Source organism: Thermobia domestica, chromosome 7 (assembly GCF_964235325.1).
Source record: "Thermobia domestica chromosome 7, izTheDome1.hap1.1, whole genome shotgun sequence".
NCBI classification, from domain to species: domain Eukaryota; kingdom Metazoa; phylum Arthropoda; class Insecta; order Zygentoma; family Lepismatidae; genus Thermobia; species Thermobia domestica.
Window position 1 is genome coordinate 105,170,261 of NC_137460.1, and position 21,668 is coordinate 105,191,928.

Below are 21,668 nucleotides of genomic sequence, written 5' to 3' on the forward strand. Positions count from 1 at the left end.
GTGTGTTTAAGAGAAGAAAGGGGAATGGGTCAGAACTAATTGGAATTTGAAAACGTATTTTAGGTGAGTATTTGCAGCGTATTAGCTATTCAGTTAGAAATTGTCTTTATTAAAAGGAAATTGTGTTGTAAATGCGCTCAGTACAACGTTAATACCTCCTAAAAGGTTATTATAGTCACTTTCACTTTGCAAAGCGCTGCCTTTGATTTGCTTTCCTTTGTTTTTCGAATGACATATATACAACGTTAATTTGTTTTCCGTGATTTTAATTATATTATGTACTTAGTCTTCGTTTATGTGGGTACAAATATCTCTACATACGCAGACAGGGAATGCAGTTTGTGCATAATTTACCAAACTTCAGCTTGATTTGCTGTAATGTTTCTGTTTATTGAAATAGCAGGGTGTGTAATTGGTTGCAGTTGTAATACAGTATACGATGGAATAGAAAATACACATTGCCACCCACATAACTACATATACGATGTTTTAGAAATAATTCTAAGTAGAGAAACACCTTCCATAACACGGTTTTTATTGTTATACATATTGTAAATATATGTAAATCTGTGACTCATATCTATTAATTGATCGAGTATTGATTGGCTACGGTGTATTGCTAGTAATCAATTGCCATCAAATTGTGGCACAAAAGGTGTCTTTTTAATTACATTTTTCGTGAGAATTATGTAGTAAATGTAATCTAACTTCGTTTATTGATTAGTTAATGTTATTAGCCGACACTGATAAAGACAAAAATCTTAACCAGCTCTCATTTGTATGTATGTATGTATATATGTATGTATGTATGTATGTGTGTGTGTGTGTGTGTGTGTGTGTGTGTGTGTGTGTGTGTGTTAATTCCTGTGTACTGGTACTTTAGGTTACACAACAAATTTCTTTGTTTGAGAACAACAGGCAACTAAGTGTTTTATGCTAATTTATCCTATTTTTCTGTTTTATAAAACTGTATGTAATACTATGTAACCCCAAAACTCCACCTTTCTCACCCACTTTACTCTAACGACTTGTGCACTTGACGCTAATGACATCCATAAAGCCTAAATAAATCCTTTAAATGTCCTCCCCTCCTCTACTTCCAAATTGGAAGTCATTCAGCTATTCTTTGTAGAGGCTAAGACCTGTCAAAATTCATTTTATAATAAATAAACTAAGCTAAATCAAAAGACGAAATTTCAATAATATTACCGAGTGTCTAAAGTTTTATTCCTTACCGATGCACTTATTGCTTAGTCGGCAAAATTATCGTTAAAACTTAGCTTTTCTATGAAATTACTTTGGCTATTTCTGATTCGGCTACACTGATATCTCGACGTCTCTAAGTTGCTATCATTTCCTAACCAACCATCTGTCTCTCTCAAAAAATTCTTCTTAACAATTTCGTTTCATATTTATATGTACAAAACTGCTGTTCACAACTCAAAAATCCCCCCCAAAATACGCCGTCTGAACCTAGTACACGCTCATCTGAGCTAAATTCCTAAATCTCAAACTGACGGCGTCGGGTGTCAGTCGGAGAATTATATCATGTTATTGAAAACAGTTCTGTAATTTCTCCAACTTTTATCATAATCTTTAATACTTACTGATTGGCAATAAACTACCAGTTTTTATGGACTTCGGTTTACATGTATTTACTCTGTCTGTCCATGTCAGAGGCAGTGTAAGTTTAACTTAAACCCAGGTCAAGTAACATTCATCCACATAGCTTACGCAAGGTTTCAGCTTCCATTATTGTCCAGAACCACGTAGAATCGAGTGTTAGATTTTGACGAACATATATATTATACAGGGTGACTGTAAGAGGTGATTCCTTACATAAAATTAAGAGAAAAAGTTCATATGAACCTGTGGGGAAAAGTGCATAGTTTCCGAGCCAGAGCTGTCCAAAATTGCGATAAAACCAAATTTCAACAGACCCTGTTTCGAGTTCCAGAAACTGTGGGTAGTGGTCCTTATCAGCGTAAAAAAAGTCACGCATATGCAATCCAAAAATGCATATTCCAATAATGTTCAATGGGTGTACAGAGTATGTATTCCATGCAGGGTGAAATTCCCAGACATGTCATCAATCGAATTTTGAGATATGCTCTGATTTTATGATCGCTCCAAAGTAGACAAACGATAAGCCTTGATAGCAGTGAACACGAAATCATTTGGCGCGATGTCGGAGATGTTAAGAATCGTCAGTATTACGGTCTCTCGTACTCGGGAAAACACACTGCGATGTTTTCTTTCACGCATATAAATGAAGAAAACGTGAAATATGCCGTAACGAAATACATTGTATCACACGTTATTCCGAACACAAAAAAACATGGAGCTGCCGGTTCCTAACACTTCCGACTTCCCTCCAAAGCATTGGGTGTCCATTGTTGTCAAGGCTTACCTCCTTTCTACTTTGGACCCTCTTGGAAATCATGGTATATCTGGAAACTCTATTGAGAGCATATCTGAAAATTACACCCTGTAGAAATACCCTGTACACTTATTGAAAATTGATGAAATATGAACTTTTGGATTGTGTATCCGTGGCTTCTTTTACGCTGATAAGGACCACGATCCACAGTTTCTGGAATTCGAAATAGGGCCTGCTGAAATTTGGCTATTTCGCGATTTTGGCCAGAACATAGTGGCTAGCTCTGAAACTATGCACATTTCGCCATAGGTTTATATGAACTTTTTCTCTTATTTTGTTGTGAGGAATCATTTCTTACAGTTTGTCGATATAATTCATTAACACTCTGTATATATATATATATATATATATATATATATATATATATATATATATATATATATATATATATATATATAGAGAGAGAGAGAGAGAGAGAGAGAGAGAGAGTAAAGGGGGGCGAATGCGGACGGTTCAGATATTTTGTATTGTAGCCATCTTAATTCAGTGGAGAGAGCCACTATGTTCTGGCCAAATATTCTTTGGAGTTTAGGGGGCGCGGTGTCTCAGTGGTAGAGCGTTCACCTCCGGTGCTTGGGAACCCTTGTTCGATCCCAGCTAGCGCCGTGTGGACTTTGTGGTGGACAAACACCGTGCTCGTGGGTTTTCTCGGGGTTCTCCAATTTCCTCCCACTTTCTTCATTTCACCATTTCACTCATCTCTCATTATTCTCAGAAGATGCCATTTTGCTGGAAATTGCGAAAGAGATGGGTGAATCCGGACACTAGGGGAGGCGAATCCGGACGAAATAGAAAATATTCTTAAAATGAAAATATGGGTACAAAATGATCCGACACATTAAATGCGATATCAACACTTACTTTACGTGTGTTTTCCTAATACAAATGACTTATAAGTAAGGATAAGAAATATTATATAGGTTCATTTCCAAGTCTAAACATATACAAAAGCTGAACAGGATGTGTATCTTACCTGATTCTGAATGAAATAGTCAACATTAGAACTTTTCTGACAAGTGAGTAAAGACCTTAAACATTAGATTCCTAATAGTCTAATGACTATTGTTTGATTAAACGTGAATCACAGTCTAGTTAGCCACAGTATGGTTACACTACATTAGAGATTATACTATATAATTTCTTGCAATAGAAACGCTGTTGAAATTTGAACAGTTCAAGTTAAATGCACTTTCCATATACGAATGAACAATTAACACCACCACTACACATCTTACATGATACCATATTTTGCATTTTTGCATTCTATCCAAGGACCATATTTATGAGTCACATGCATAACAATTTTCACCACAGAAGCTACAATTACCACAATCACTTGTTTTGCTCGATGCACTAGCAATTTCTTCTGTAAAATGCAATTTTCACAGGTAAATCTTTCCCCTGGTGATTCCCTTATGCTACGTTCGATTTTTTCGTGCGTTAGTTGGACAACAGATTTTCCTCCAGCTCTTTCTAGCAGTTTTGTCGATCTGTTGTGAGCTTCAAGCCCGATTCGTCCACATTATACATCCGCTCGGGGTGATTGCATAACGACATTTCTGTCAAAGTTTCTCTCAATTACTCATAGAAATGGATCATACTTTCTTTATTAAACCCTTGCACCTTTGCATTGGATAGGTCTAGTGGTTTTCTCAGAGACAAATTGTGCCTCTTGATGAAAAATGAGAACCATGCAGAACCAGCTAATCATTTGTTTGTGTTAAAGAAACGTGGAATATTTTGTACGGAAACAAAATCAAAGGCCAACTTTTGCATATCGTGGGGGGGGGGGGGTAAGGACAAATCCTCTCTTTTGTAAAGTAGAAATTCTTTCTGCAAGTATTTTTTCTACTGCAGCACTAATAACACTATGACGTCCAACCTTTCTAATTGGAAGCTCTTGTTGATTTCTTCTGTTAGTCACACAATGTAGATTTGGGAACATTAAACCTTTCAGTTACTTCCCGGATTGACATATCTCCCCTAGATGTCGCCACAGCATTGTGAAGTCATCTAGTATCCGTGACTTATGTTGTTTCTTTACGTATTGTCTAACCATCTGAAAAAAAAGTACTTTAATCAGACGTCACGAAATTAGTTCAATGTATTGTGTAAAGTTTAACATAAAGTAGAATATAACGTGTACTGTCATCTTCCCTTCAGAGAAAGTAGCACTTCATGTGCCTACAAAATTTACCAGAGTGCACATCTAGATGCATGGTTTAAACTCGAATGCAGACACACTTTGAAGTCATGCACAATTATTCGAAATGCTTAAATCTATAAATTCATGGATATTAGAGGTAGTCAGTTTGAGCAGTTACTGTCACTAAAAGATGAGAAGTGAAGGGTCATACTGAAAACAATCACGCCTATACTGAGATAACGTACAAAAAAAAGGTTCCGTCATATCAATTTTATTACCGGTGAAGCATAATTAAATAAAACATGTTCATTCACCAAAAAAATATTCCTTGCTGAATATAGAGCCATCTATCACGAGTCATGAAGAAATATAAAACAGATTAGCGTTGTTTATTGCACATTTATTCTGAAATGACAACGTGGGGATTTCCAATTGAAGAAACCTTAGTGCAACTAGTTTTTATTGATTAGAGTGTCATTTACTTATCGAATAAAATTTACGTATTTTCCCCCGTAAAATCCGAATCTGAAATAAAAAAATGGGGTCCCTATTTAAATTTTCAAAGTGGCTCAATAACCCGTCCCAGGAAGGTCGGGGTGGGCTAATTTTATAACAAGTAACTTTCCTCTCCAAAATAATATTTTATTTCGAAGGTTTTTCTCGTCTTCTTTATTATTTCTAGAAATATTTTGCAGCACAAAAATATATAGTCTACACTATTTTTATTTTGATCTCATCGATTTCATATGAAAATGTCCGAAATAGCCCCAATGAAAAGTAGGTGTCCGGATTCACCTCACATTTATTGTCCTGATTCGACCCGTCTGCGCATCGTTAACTTTATTTATCACCAGACTAGCGTCGAGGAGTAACTGGATTCTGACCTTGACGTAAATGATTAGCATAAGTGACCCTTTATTCACACGAAACTGGACTTCGAAAATCTCAATTATGTTCTAATAATACCTTAAGTAAGCCTGTTCAGAAATTTGAAGAAGCCAATTTTATGGTGTTACCTACCTTCAGACTTGTTTTCCATACCGCACTGCTGCGTTTCTCTGTCTTCCATGAAGTTCAACTCTACACTGAATGTGAAGGGAGGTACAGCGCTTCAACTGGCAAATTCGTGTTCCGCTCCGTATTTTACTTCCCAAGAAAATGTTCAAAAACCTTAGAATGTCCGGATTCGCCTCCTGTCCGAATACTCCCCCCTTTACTATATATATATATATATATATATATATATATATATATATATATATATATATATATATATATATATATGGTGTTTAGTTATTGTATATTTATGTGAATGTGTGTTTTCTTTTTCAGTATAATTGTAAAATTTGGAAACTGGATGAAGGATAATTATCCGTTTGGGAAGAACTTTCATTCAAGAACGGTAATAGCGAGAAGTGGTTATTTAGAGTCAATTCAGGGTTCTAAGAATAGAGTCGAGCTCTCTATACAATCCGTAAGTGGTATAAATTTTCCAGTTACAATTTTGCCGTTAAACACCATAGAGCAAAAATGGGAGTAAAATGACAATCGAGAGAAGCTTCCTGCAATCGATTCAGCGTCCCAAGAATAAATTCTATCTTCACCTTTATATCTCTAGTGAAACAAAAATGGCGGAAACCCACTTCAAATTCCGGTTTCAATATTGCTCTATAGAAAAAAAAGGCAAGAGAAAGCGAGAAAATGCTTTCTGATGTGGATTGAACGTTAAAAAAAAAGTTTACTTCTACTCAAACCGCAAGTGATGAAACCCGTGTAGCCGAAGCAGATTTGGCCAACGTAACTTCATAGAAAACCTAAGATGCTATCATTCCCAAGAAAACCTAAGTTGTGTGATGAAAAATCGACGTTTGTCGTGAAAACCTTCCATTTCCTGACCGTACAAGTGGAGAAAAGTGGAAGTAGGTACCGAGAAGCAGTTTTGTAATAAGCATTCTGCACACTGAGGAAAAAAATGTAGGTGGCGTACTTAAAAAGGTAGGTTACACACGTAATTTCTGTAGTTTTTGGATTTAACGTACAGCAGACGTATAACTGAAAACGCATGTTTTATAATGCTTTCTGTATAAGTGTTCCGTCTATATGTACTTTCCGTATGAAACAATATAGGCGGTCAGGATCTCACATACAAATGGACATATATATATATAACATATAGCTGACGAAGGCAACATTAGTATATACATGTGATATACGGAAAACTGTTAGATAGCAGACTCATGCAACGGCATGATGTGACATCTAAGGGCAGTGCGTATGTAGCATATGGATAATATATGTTCCATACTGATCTCTGTAGTAAGCAAGAGGGTTCCGTATATTTGTACAATATACCGCTGTCCGGAGAACGGATTATTCTCAGTGTACCTTATAGATACGTTCCATTTTCCACTTCACTTTTCTTGTACCTTATAGATACGTTCCATTTTCCACTTCACTTTTCTATACAACGTTAAGTTTCAAAACTGAACTCCATAGAGCAAAAACGGTAGCAAACAGCGGCAAATGTGTTTCTAACGGTTAATTCACGCATAGTTTGCTATCCTTATGCTGTGCCGTGGTGCGCGAAGTTTCTTTTCAGACTCTAGCATTGAAATTTCATTGGGTTGTCTTTTATAATTCACAGACGATGTGCCGTGCCTGTGATATTCCCACGCCATGCCACGCCACGAAGGCCACCTTGAAGAGATTTTAATAAGATTTTTTTATTTACAGCTAAGACTCATAAATGAATAGTTATTGTAATTTAAAATGTATAACACATTAAAAGTGTAATCATTCTGGAAAGATATATATAGATATAGATATAGATATAGATAGATAGATCCAAAATTTTATTAATGTTGTACAAGAAAGAGAATGGATGTTACAGATATGTTGAACATACTAGAACAACGAAACATATTATATATATATATATATATATATATATATATATATATAGTAGAGGGTCGATTATCCGAAGTAATTGGGGGACATGGGTGTTCGGAAAACTGGTTTGTTCGGATAATCGAACTGTACATGTTTATTTGCCAAAAAGACGTACTGTACAGTAAATTTATTCATAAAAAGCAGTGTGCTGATTGTTGAAACACAGCGACTGGCGGCTTGGCCGGTCAGCAGCGCCTTATGAAGGCCCCATTAGAAGCAATGTTCCGCCAACGGTGGCTCAGTGCGGCGACTACAGTGGGAAACTTGGTTTGGGAGTGAGTTGGATGATGGACGGTAGGGTGGGAGAGTAACATGTGAGAGCGAGTACACAGTTCGGTTAAGCGGTCGTTCGGTTGATCGACGTTCGGATAATCGACGCTCTATTGTATATATATATATATATATATATATATATATATATATATATATATATATATATATATATATAGGAAAAAAGGTGTCAAAATTTAGTTGAATTCTAGAAGGAAGAATACATGCTGTAAGTTTTGTAAAAGACAATTAAACCTTTTCAATGCAATTAGAAGTTAAATTAAAATTAATTAGAAATTAAAATATTAAAAATATAGTTAGAAATGAGTGACATAAGTGAAACTATGTTCGAGTAAATTAAGTTCAGGTCCCCCAACTGCTAAAACCTCACCTTACGATATGCCGTAATCCTTTCGACTATCACTGTGGTGGCCCCTACTGAATATTTTTTTTTTTTTTTAGTAATTCAATCTACTATTATGTATTTTACCAGAGTAAGTACGATAACGTCGAGGCTAGAATTTATTATACTAAATACAATATATGAGCTAAGTACAGGAAATGTTTATAAATTAGTATCTGCCACTAACCAGATTGATCTATAGTTCATGTGGGTAATTTTAGGGAAGAAAGCCGCCTTGGCGGTTCGATCGAGATATATATGCCAAACCTCTTATATGTGAATCTGACGTTTGGAATTCTTTTCAGTAATCATGAGTGTGGCCCAAAGCATAAATGTCATCTGTGTTGTTGATGTTGCCTTTTAGATGCTTTCATATAGGGGTGTACTTCCCATATGTTTGGAACTATTTTTTATTGTATATCCGGCATCCATAGTTCTGTGTATGCTTACTCATATGTTGTCGCCATTATTTTTTAACTTTGTTCTGGAATACACTATAAGGAAAATCAAAGATAGCAACCAGGTCTAGAGTTGAACGGTATTCACCAGGTTATGGTATATGCTGATGATGTAAATTTAATAGGTGATGATAGGGGAAAATAGAAAGAAATGCAGAGATCTTATTAAACGCTTGCAGGGACATGGGTTTAGAAGTAAATGCAGAGAAAATTGAAAAACCTGGAAGTGCGTCGGGACCGTAATACGGCAAATTATGGATGCGTTAAAATATTCAATAATATCTTTGATAAAGTGTATAGTTTCAAATATCTAGCATCGATATTAAAAGACGAAAATCATATTCACGGATAAATTAAATGTCGACTAAAAGCAGGGAATTCGTGTTACTATTCGGTCAAAATCTCTTGTCGTCGCGAATTCTGTCGAGGAATTTGAAGCTTAAAATATACAAAACGATAATCAAGCCTGTTGTTCTGTATGGTTGCAAAGCATGGTCGCTTACTCTGAGGGAAGAACATAGACTAAAAGTATTTGAAAACCAGATCCTGAGCTGAATATTCGGTCCCAAGAGGAACGGGAATGGGGAATGGGGAATGGCGGAAACTTCATAACGAGGAACTACATAATTTATACGGTTTACCCAACATTGTTAGGGTCGTCAAGTCTAGGAGGCTTAGGTGGACAGGTCATGTAGCTAGAATGGAAGAAAGTAGAAATGCTTTCAAAGTATTTACTGGAAGACCAATCGGAAAACGACCATTAGGAAGACCTAGGCGCAGATGGGAGGACAATATAGAGATGGATCTCGCAGATATAGGAATACAAAGTAGAAACTGGATGCAGTTAACTAAGGATAGAAGTCAGTGGAGAGCTTTTGCGAACGCGGCATTGAACCTCCGACTTCCATAGGCCATAGAGTTAGTTAGTTAGTTAGTTACTCATATGTTGAAGCTATGTTGTATTGGATTTACGTTATCTACACTTTGTTTACCTAGGCAATAGAATATTATGTTGCAGGACACCTTCTACATTCAAGAAACCATATCAGGAGAATCTGGAAAACGACATTCTGAACCTTTTATTTTAAAAGTTGAGTCTACAGTTTCAATTCATCGTCGTATGAAGAAGACGACGACATGTGTGTGAGGCTGTGACGCAACAAGTGATAGAAATATGCTACCATTTTCAGTTCGAATATTAGTTCTCTTAAAGCGGAAACGGTGACAATAATGGATTGTTTTCTTTAATGGTTTCAGAATCCCAAAAATAGATTTTTCTCAGTTCTTATTATTCTACGGAAACCGGAACACTTCCAATAGTATATAACTTTTATATAGGTGCATAATGTAAGTAAATCAAACAAAATATTTACCAAACATAAAACAAACTGAATGTTTCAAATAAAAGTTCGAAACCTCCTTTTCCTTGTTATTCTTTCTATATGCAATTGTTATGTTATTGTCTTTCTGTATTTGTTATTGTTTGCATCTCTACAGTATATTGTATTGTTATTGTTATTATGTTTTACATATGTTAATATTTCCTTGTATATGTGTCTGTTTATTTGTTTTGTGTGTTATTTTCCAGTATCTATTGTTCTGGATCTAAATTTGTCTTGAACTAAATTTACTACAATAAAAGAACGTAAACACATTTCATATAATAAACGTAAAACAACCTACTTTCAAGAACAATGCTTTTATAAAATGCACTCAGAGAAAGGGCATAAGCAGTGCATTCAGTAAGTTTCGGGACTACTTCGAAGTAAAATACTTAACGATGCCAGAAAAAAATAGTGTATCCTTACATACATCCCTTCGTAGCGGATTGGAAGGATACAATGACGAAATAGAACTAAGAGTAAAAACTTTGGGCGATATTCATTATAATGAATGACAGCTAAAATGAAGAAATGGTTGAGAACTGTTCATTACAATGGATAATAGCTAAAATGAAGAAATTGCAGTAAGAATAAAAGCATTGGGCGATGTTCACTATAACGGATGATAGCTAAAGATTTAGCTAAGACTAAAAGCATAGCGTGCTATTCATTGTAATGGATGATAACTGTTTGATAATTATTTAATGTTTGTATATTTCATTTTTATTGCATTATCTTCTTTTGTTTTTGCTTACGTCATAGCAGAATTTATGTTTGTCAGATAGATGGCAGTGTTGTTGGTCAAGTCGATCATGAACTACCTGATGTAGTTCCTTCCGTGTGCTTCTTTTTACTCATTAAACAGTAGTGTTTAATATACATTTCAAGATACATTGAACTCTAATTTTCATGCTAATACGCCAGTGTTGTGGTATGTCTATTTTGTGGCTCTTTCAAAGGCAGAAGTGTTTTATGTGTATTTGTAGAAGTGGCGAAGATACTTGTAGTTTAGTGCAGTTCAAATACAAAGTACAACACAGTTTGATTCACTTATTATCAATCAGCGTCTATGGTAAATAAAACAATATTTTCTGTACAAGCAGCAGATGGTCCTCCAACATATTGGTCCACCAGGCCGGGATAATTTAGTGAAAGAAAAACTGTGTTTTAGGCTCAATTTGAGTCTCAAGTCAGACATGTTGGTGTCAGCTCTTACCCATAGTGCAACTTAGTAGTGGAAGTGTATTGTGTCCCCATCAAGGTTTCAAAGTAAAATACTCGTTAAATTGTTATTTTCTTGTACAGCATTCTAAAAAGAAAGAAAAAAGGTTATTCTTACTACATTTACGCAGCAATAGGCAGTAGCTACAAACATTCCTATTGTGTGAGTGAACCAAGCAAGGGAACCAGGAACATTTATCCCCTCCCCCTTCATTCGACCTGTGCAGCAGTTGTGTTGTGTGAGTGAGAAAGCAGCTATTGTTCACCCTCCTGCTCTACATTTCAACAATCGTGCCACTCAGCAGTACGTGCATCAGCTGATTTGATTTATACGTATTTTTTTTTCTTTTTAAAGTGTTTTGGGTGCAATGTGCAATGTTTATTCGTTTCAAGTCCATCTGGACGACGTGTTGAAGTTAATGCATTTGGGCCTAGCAAGAAGCTCAAAATTTATACTTTGATATCAATGCATGAATGTCATGCTTGCATTCAACATCGCAAAGTAACAGGGTTGCCAGCTCCAAGTTAAAATTTACTGTGTGTGTAACTTTATTTTGTTTCATTTGCTTCTATTATTTTGTTTATTTTAATTGTAAGTAGTTGGCATCATGGCTGAATTATCTCAGCTTGTAAAACAAAGAGCAGTTTACAAAGGTCAATTAACACGAATATGCTCGTTTGTCAATCAATTTGACAGTCAGAAACATAGTATTGAAACAATTCACACTCGCCTAGAACAGCTGCAAACTGTGTGGTCTAAATTAGAAATTATTTTAAATGACATTGAGTTACTATCAGGTGATAGTGAACAGGAAGATGCGCGTGCAGCTATTGAAGAAACTTATTTCGATGTAAAATCTCGCATGCAAGCTATCATTAATGCTCATAATACTACTGAACCTAAAGATCCGAAATGTAATTCACGTATCACATCGAGTGTAAAGTTACCAACTATTGATTTACCAGTATTTCACGGTGATTATACAAAGTGGATATCATTTAGGGACACCTTTCTTTCATTGATTCACAATAATTCTGATATATCAGCTATTCAAAAATATCAATACTTACGTGCTTCACTTCGTAATGAAGCATTAAACCTTATCCAAAGCTTACCAATTACTGAAGCTAATTACTCTATAGCTTGGGAACAATTAAATGAAAGGTATGATAATAAAAGGTTATTAGCTGCATCTCATGTTAATGAAATTCTTCACATTCGTTCAGTAACGAAAGAAAATGCTCACGAGCTGCGTAATTTCTTGAATACAGCTATGACGTCTGTGTCAGCGCTTAATGCACTTGTTGAAAATGTTAATCTGAGTGACGTAATATTAGTACAACATTTCTTAGGTAATCTTGATCAGGAAACTAGGAGAGTATTTGAGTTACAGTGCAAGGGTTCAGATTTTAGTACTGTTAGTTACTTATTTAATTTTTTAGAACATAGGCTTCAAGCGCTCGAGAAAGCTAAACCGTTACCAAGTGAAAGTAATAAACAGACCAAATTATCTGTTAGTGTTAAAAAGCATAGTGACAAGCATTCACCTGTGTTCAAATCTTATTTAGCTACCGTTAAGACTGATTGCAAATTTTGTAAAGCTGGTAAACATCCTCTGTTTACTTGTGAGTTATTCAAAAGTGCTCCAATCAATCAGAAGTATAAATACTTGCGTAAAGAAAACATTTGCTTTAACTGTTTGCGTAGTGAAGATCATAATTCATCTCAGTGCAAGTCTGGAACATGTAGACATTGCAATGCTAAACATAATACTTTGCTTCATACAGACAGAACTGTATCGAAGGGTGACGAAGCGTCAGTACATACTCAGCATTCAAATAGTACCAGCAGTGGTATGGTGTCTCCAGATACCGGAATTTCATCCCCTAGCAACAGTAACGGTACACCTCAAGCATCGTATTGTTCGGTCAAGCAACAGAGTTCGTCACAGACTTTACTTGCTACGGCAATTGTGAAGGTCAAGGACAGTGCGGGAAATTGGGTCAACTGTCGGGCACTTTTAGATGCAGCTTCCCAAACGAGTTTTATTACTGAAGATTTTGTTCAGCGTCATCGTTTGAAGAAAATCAAACATCACGTGCCAATTCAAGGAGTAAATAACTCAACATCAGCAGCAAACTTTTGTGTTAACATTCAAATGAAGTCAACAATAAATGACTTCAGCATTCAAGTTACGTGTTCGGTTCTTCCAAACATAACTAATTTGATGCCAACGGAGGAGATTGATTGCAAGACATGGGGCATTCCTACAGACATCAATCTAGCAGACCCAAGTTTTAATACACCTTCAAAAATAGATATTTTGTTAGGGTGTGATGTATTTTTTAACATTCTAAAACCAGAAAGAAGGACTAGACCTGGCTCTTATCCAGTACTTCAAAACACTGAACTAGGATAGGTAATAGCAGGGAAAATTCCCAGTACACAAGCCAGTAACTCAGCGTTAACGTTCTTCATCAGATCCGAAGACAATCTCAGCCAACAACTTCAGCGTTTTTGGGAATTGGAGGAATTCCATGCGAAGTTATTGTCCCCTGAAGAAGTAGTTTGTGAACAGCATTTTAAGAATAACACTACTCGTGACTCAGGCGGACGTTATGTGGTTCGTCTCCCGTTAAAGAAGGACAAGGCCACGCTTGGTGATTCATTACAGACAGCTCTCACACGGTTTCGTCAACTTGAACGGAAATTGAATCGTGAACCTCAACTGAAACAAGACTACATAGCCTTTATGGATGAGTATGAACAATTAGGCCATATGCATCCTATTGGTACATTAAGTGAAGTGGCTAAGGACAGTGTAGTTAGATACTTCATACCTCATCATTGTATATTTAAGGATTCAAGCACAACTAAATTACGTGTTGTATTTGATGGATCTTGCCCCTCTACAAGTGGAGAATCACTGAATAGCATACAAATGGTAGGTCCTACAGTACAAGAAGATTTGGTTTCCATTGTACTTCGATTTCGTACTCATCAAGTGGCTCTTGTTGCTGATATTGCTAAAATGTATCGGGCAGTAGCTATGCATCCAAATGATCAACCTCTTCAATCCATTTTATGGAGGAAATCTAATCATGATCCCATATTCGTTTACAGTCTTGATACAGTAACGTATGGATTATCTTCAAGTTCGTTTCTTGCTACAAGGTGCTTGCGGCAGTTAGCACAAGATGAAGCAGTTAACTTTCCCAGTGCTTGTGAAGCACTAGAACGTGATTTCTACATTGACGATTATGTAGGGGGATCTGATAGTGTTCAAGGTGCACTTCAGATGTACAGTGACTTGACAAGGTTACTACAAAAGGGAGGATTCGTTTTGAGGAAATGGTGCTCCAATGACATCACAGTGTTAAACTCCATTCCTGAAACGTTAAAAGAAACTCAGAGACTTATTTACTTTCACACGGAAGGTATCAAGACGTTAGGAATTTCATGGAATCCCACCTTTGACACATTTTTCATTAATGTTAGCTTAGTTAATACGAGTGAGAATCCTTCCTCGCAACAAACTACGAAACGCAGTGTTGTCAGTATCATTGCAAAAATATTTGACCCTGCTGGATGGTTGTCTCCAGTAGTTATTAAGTATAAATTATTTCTTCAGCAATTATGGTTAGTAAACGTAGCATGGGACGACCTTCTTCCCATGGAATTAACTTATCAGTGGAACAAACTTTATTTGCAACTGCCATTGCTCAGTGATGTGCAAATTCCAAGATTTGTATTAGTGCCAGGAAACGTTAAAGAAATTCAAATCCATGGTTTTGCAGATTCCTCAGAAAAGGCTTATGGTTGTTGTGTGTATGTTAGATCTACTAATACCAACGGATCCACTGTCAGTCATTTGTTATGTTCAAAGTCAAAGGTTGCACCTATTAAAAGGACTACTTTGCCAAGATTAGAGCTATGTGCTGCAGTTCTTCTTGCGAAACTTATAAACAAAACTTTAGCAACATTGAGACTAACAGTATCTAGCATTCATCTGTGGACAGATTCTCAAATAGTTTTAGCTTGGTTAGCATCGCCAGCTCATCGTTGGAAACCGTTTGTAGCAAACCGTGTATCACAGATTCAAGAACTAACACATGTGAGCGATTGGAAACATGTTCTATCGCGAGATAATCCCGCAGATCTCATTTCAAGAGGAATTGACTCTCAAGTCATTCAGCAGAATCAACTTTGGTGGCATGGACCAGTTTGGTTGCAGCAAGAAGCTACTTATTGGCCTTCTTTGTTGCCAGACGACACTCAGGATTTTGAAGATATTCCAGAAGAATGTCCAAAATCATTTACTAACACATTACTCTCTCAAGTTAAAACTGAAGAAATTCTCTTAAGATTTTCGAAACTCACTCGACTGTTAAGAGTCATAGCATTATGTAAAAGATTTATTCACAACGCAAGAAATCCCAAAAACAAACACTGTGCGTCTGATATTCAAGATGCTACACAGACCTGTGTTAGGATGACACAGCAGTCATACTTTTCACAAGATATCAAGGATCTTCAACGTGAGAAGCAAGTTTCTAAGCAGAGTTCGTTGCGAACATTGCATCCTTTTTTAGATAAGGAAAATATTGTTCGAGTAAGTGGTAGATTAGAAAATAGTGATCTTGAATTCAATAATAAGCATCAAATAATATTACATCCTAAAAGCCATTTCACTCGTCTTTAATTGAACACGAGCACAGAAGATTAATGCACGCCGGTCCTCAATTGCTTATGTCTTCAATTCGAGAAAGATATTGGATACCTAAAATCCGACAAACTATAAAGCATGTAATACATCATTGCAATACATGCTACCGTTTTAAGGTCTCAGTAGCACAACAATTAATGGGACAATTACCATCCACAAGAGTGCGTCCAAGTAAGGCATTTACTCATATTGGCGTTGACTATACTGGACCTTTCCACATTAAATTGGGCTCTTCAAGAAGCAAGAACACAAGAAAATGCTACGTCGCAGTTTTCACATGTTTGTCTACAAGAGCTATTCATTTGGAATTAGTTACTGATCTCACATCAGAGGCTTTCATAGCAGCTTTTCGTTGATTCACATCCAGAAGAGGAAAATGCTTGACAATCACCAGTGACAATGCCACTACATTTCAGGGAGCGAAAAATGAGCTCAAAGAATTATACCTTCTATTCCAAGGAAAGGAGTTCAGCGACAGGATTCAGGCTTTTGCAGCAGAGGAAAATTTCGAATGGAAGTTTTCGCCTCCGTGCAGTCCTTCATTTGGTGGAGTATGGGAGAGTGCTGTCAAATCTATGAAGTCTTCGAAGAGTAGCTGGCAATGCCGTTTTAACATACGAAGAATTCTTAACGCTTCTCTGTCAGATAGAAGCTTGTCTTAATTCTCGCCCTCTCATAGCTTTACCAGATTCGTACGAGACTTTCAGTTATCTTACTCCAGGCCATTTTTTAGTTGGTGGCCCTATTACATCTTTTCCTGAACCAGATTTAACTAGTACTGTTGAAAATCGCTTGAGTCATTGGCAACGAATCCAGAGGTACCAACAGCATATTTGGAGGAAATGGTCACAAGATTATCTTCATAGTTTACAGCAGCGTCAAAAATGGACATCAGTTCAACCCAATATTAAAACTGGAACGCTCGTCCTGTTGAAAGAAGACAACTTACCTCCACTTTCTTGGAAGTTAGGAATTGTTGAAGAAGTATTTCCAGGCAAGGATGGATTAGTGCGTGTAGTATCAGTTCGTACAACGACTGGGACTTATAAGAGGTCATTATCAAAGTTAGTTCCTCTTCCGAATGAAGACACTGTGAACAGTTAATTTTCCTTTATAATTCATGCTTGGTTGGATACTTTGTATTCCAACGGGGGGGAGTATGTTTGATAATTATTTAATGTTTGTATATTTCATTTTTATTGCATTATCTTCTTTTGTTTTTGCTTACGTCATAGCAGAATTTGTTTGTCAGATAGATGGCAGTGTTGTTGGTCAAGTCGATCATGAACTACCTGATGTAGTTCCTTCCGTGTGCTTCTTTTTACTCATTAAACAGTAGTGTTTAATATACATTTCAAGATACATTGAACTATAATTTTCATGCTAATACGCCAGTGTTGTGGTATGTCTATTTTGTGGCTCTTTCAAAGGCAGAAGTGTTTTATGTGTATTTGTAGAAGTGGCGAAGATACTTGTAGTTTAGTGCAGTTCAAATACAAAGTACAACACAGTTTGATTCACTTATTATCAATCAGCGTCTATGGTAAATAAAACAATATTTTCTGTACAAGCAGCAGATGGTCCTCCAACAATAACTAAAAAATGAACTAAGACTAAAAGCATTGAGTGGTATTCATTATAATGGATGATAGCTAAAATGAAGAAGTGGGCCTAAGACAAAAAGCATTGAGCTCTATTAATTATAATGGATAATAGCTAAAATAAAGAAATTGCAGTAAGAATAATAGCATTGGGTGCTATTCATTATAATGGATGATAGCTAAAATGAAGAAATTGCAGTAAGAATAAAAGAATTGGGCAATTTTCATCATAATGGATGATAGCTAAAATGAAGAAATGGTTGAGTACTATTCATTACAATGAATGATAGCTAGACTGAAAAAAATTGCAGTAAGAATAAAAGCATTGGGCAATATTTACTATAACGGACGATAGCAAAAGATTTGGCTAAGACTAAAATCATTGAGTGCTATTCATGATAATAGATGATAGCTAAAATGAAGAAATTGCAGTAAGAATAAAAGCACTGGGCGCTATTAATTATAACGGATGATAGCTAAAATGAAGAAATGGGACTAAGACTAAAAGCATTGGGCGCTATTAATTATAATGGATGATAGCTAAAATGAAGAAATGGGACTAAAAGCATTGGGCGCTATTCATTATAATGGATGATAGCTGAAGATTTGGCTAAGACCAAAAGCATTGAGCGCTATTCATTACAATGGATGATAACTAAAAATTGAACTAAGACTACAAGCATTGGGTGGCATTCATTATAATGAATGATAGGTAAAAATGAAGGAATTGCAATAAGAATAAAAGCATTGGGCGCTGTTCATTATAAGTGATGATAGCTAAAATGAAGAAATGGGATTAAGTCTAAGAGGATTGGTGGCTCTTTCGTGGTAAGAAAGCTAAAGATTTATCTATCTAAAAGTATTTTCCCTTTTATGAAGGCATTGTTTTAGAAGTTTATTTACAGTTGACATTTTTTATTTTAATCTTCGTTCTATATTTTAAATTACATTCTGAAAGGCTATTATCTCTTTCTTCTTGTTACGAAAATAATACCTGTAATTCTTTCTGAAAACACACTTCTGAAATATGGCCAAAATTATAATAGGCGTTTGGGGAAACGAAATATAAAGTAAACTCGCAATAAAACTAAACTACTTGTTCTTGATGCCATATTATAGAGTTTATAACTAAATATTCATTCATAAAAATATGACGTGCAAAATTGCGTAAACTATTCCTAGAAAGTTGTCTGAAAACAATTCATCCCGAAGAGTAATCTACTTCTTGTTTTCTTATGAGAAATAGCTTATGCCGTATTGTGGAGCTATGTATTAATAAAATATTTATTTATGAAATATTAGCAAAATCTTCTAAAATCCGTCCGTTAAAATCCGTTAAAAATTCCAAGATTAAGCTGCCCACCATGGACAGTTCTATGAGGAATAAATTATGCAATATTGAAGGGCTATAAATGAAATATATATTAACAAAATGTGAAGAAAAATGCCGCAATCAATTCTGAGAAAAGCTTCCGAGAAATAATATTCTCACTGAAGAATAAGTTATCTCCTCTGGGATGTTTTTTCCACGAAAGTAACTTATGCCACATTATAAGAGTTGTTAATGAAATATTGATTCGCTTTTGAAAAACGGGAGGCCCGGGATCGATTCCCGGCGGGAGATCATGTGGTTCAGATTCCACGTTAATCAGTAAGTCCACGTCTCATATAGCCTCGCTGCTGAACGTGACGTTAAACTCAAAATCAATTCTTTTTTGTAAAATAAACAAAATCAATAAAGCCGTTTTCGAGAAACTCTCACTTTTTCTTTCTAAAATTACTTTCACCATCCAGTAAATTGTCCTTAGTTTTAAGGGTAGAAACGAAATACGAAGAAGTGAACGGTATGGCCTGTAGGTGAGTGTACATATATCAAGACGAACCGGCGGACGGACATCCAAAAATTAAAATTTTCCCATGATGGATCTATGAAACGAGTAAATCCCTTTTGAAATGAAATGAAATCTTTAAGTTTTATGTCCCAGGGTTATGCCGGTTAGGCTAAAGGAGATGGTGATAGTGAAAGATGAATGAAATGGTGTAATGAAGAAAGTGGGAGAAAACGGGAGAACACCGGGAAAACTCACGAGGATGGTGTTTGTCCATTACAAAGTCCACACGGCGCTAGCTGAGATCGAGCACAGACCCCAAACACCGGAGGTGAACGCTCTACCACTGAGCCACCGCGTCCCCAAATCCGTTTTGAAATATACAATTTGATTTTTTTTCCCTTTAGATAACCATACTTTGTTCTTTCCTATTGTCGCTCCGAAGTAACAATGTCCAAACATGCTGATACAAATAAATACAACTCCTAAACGTCTGCAACCAACCAAATTTCTGTGCGAATTTGGGTTGTATAACTAGAAGGAGCTTGATAATTATGTCTAACTAATTATTTGTGTTAATGTTACGTTAAAACAATAATAGAGAAGCGGTTCTCATTTTTCCCCCCTTAAATGGCACCATATTTACTATAGCGAATATAAATGTGCCAGTAGGCAAAGTTCTAGAAGAACATAACTTCTTCGTCGCAGAGATAGAATTAAACGCCTATTGACTCACTTTGTAACCAAATACTTAACTAAAAATTCAGTCGTTTTTCTTATGATGTTGATATATAAACCAGTAGTAGTAGTAGTGATGTGTTTTTTTTTTTTTTCGCTGAACGAAAAACTTAGAAATCAGATCTGGATAAGCCAAACTGTTAACAGAAAACGTAAACAAACATAACTTTAAATAACTGCAGACAAATGATAGTGTAAATTCTAGTAATAATGAAACTATTTGCGTTAAATTCTAGAAAGAACATAAACTGTGGTTTAAATCACTGTAGCATTAACCTCGCTAAATATTTTTTTAAAAAAATCAACTATTCTTTGAATTTATTTTATTCAATGGGTTGTTTATCAAAATATACCAATATTTTAAAATTAAAATAATTTTAATTGAATATACATATTTCTGATTACGGTACTTCCGTTTGATTTGGACACGCTTTACGTTTTTATTCTCTCTATCTAGCAAAATAGTATTTTCGCATAACTTTACAGAAAACGTGAGTGATATAGTGTGCTATCAGTAGTACGCATTTCACAGGTTGGGAAATCATGAGCTAGGGCGAACACTATATCAAAATATCGCATTGTCACTTTTCTAAGTTTGTGTACAAAATTTCAGAGCTCTAGTTAATGTGGTATTGTGTGAAACTTACAATACTGTGTATTTTTATTTTATTTCATTTATTTGTTCAGAGAGGAATTATTTTTATGTTAATTGGCTATACCTACAAAATTGAACAAGAAATAACTGATATAATGTTACGAATAATTTTTTGTGGCTTAAGTTTAGAGTTACTCCTCCAGTTCCAAACTTACAAAAGAAGGACTGAAAACATTAAAAATTGTTAGCGAAGGTAGCTTAAGTTAGGTTTGGTTAAGTTTCGTTCGGCTATACAACAGCTCAATACTGTGTGCTTAAGTCACACAGTATTGCCGAGCGAGCGATAGCGAGAAGGCAAGTTAGACGTCCCGCAGGGCACGTTGTTTCCTATCCTTACTACAACTCAATTTACAGGGAGACCAGTGTTCTAGAACCCTTCCTTTCATTCACCTTCAGAACTTCGGCTTGTACAGTTGCGCTACTACTATCATTGGATTTCTTATCGCCCAGTCAACACACACTTCCCTACAATAATTACTCTAATCCACCACTATTGCTGAGCACAACTTCAATTCATGCATTATAAATGCTTGAAATGCCTGTTTGTCTCTTGTTATAAGGCACCCCAAAACTATGAACAACAACACTTTCTCCAAAGGCAACATTGACCTTTCGAAAAATGTTCCCTTCGTGGCCGCCTTTTCCCCACACACATTTCTCACCCCCGTACTCTTGCATTACAACGAAAGCGATAAGTTCCTTCACGTTTGTGGATCCTCACTTCAAGGGCACCGATACTAGGGGGTCGAGGGGGCTTGGGCCCCCCAAAGCTCATGTGGGTCCCCTCATTGTATTTATAAATTTACAATATTTGGCATAATTTGAATGCAATTTGTCTTAAAATCCTCA

General features: G+C 35.9%; 1 protein-coding gene across 1 annotated transcript; it reads left to right on the forward strand.

Moving 5' to 3' along the window:
- Positions 1-11,877: 11,877 nt before the first annotated feature.
- Positions 11,878-17,100, forward strand: LOC145689276 (uncharacterized). The gene is made up of 3 exons (XM_081763415.1): positions 11,878-13,601; positions 13,752-15,882; positions 16,642-17,100. The coding sequence occupies exons 1-3, from the start codon at positions 11,878-11,880 to the stop codon at positions 17,098-17,100; spliced, it is 4,314 nt and encodes a 1,437-aa protein (XP_081619541.1).
- The last annotated feature ends 4,568 nt before the right edge of the window (positions 17,101-21,668 follow it).

Bases quoted from the DNA above. Each gene is read 5' to 3' on its own strand.
- LOC145689276 (XM_081763415.1), top strand. From the start codon at position 11,878: ATGGCTGAATTATCTCAGCTTGTAAAACAAAGAGCAGTTTACAAAGGT. The intron at 13,602-13,751 runs GTGTGATGTATT...GTTCTTCATCAG, and splicing joins AAAATAGATATTTTGTTAGG to ATCCGAAGACAATCTCAGCC. The intron at 15,883-16,641 runs GTAAGTGGTAGA...CTTCTCTGTCAG, and splicing joins ATAAGGAAAATATTGTTCGA to ATAGAAGCTTGTCTTAATTC.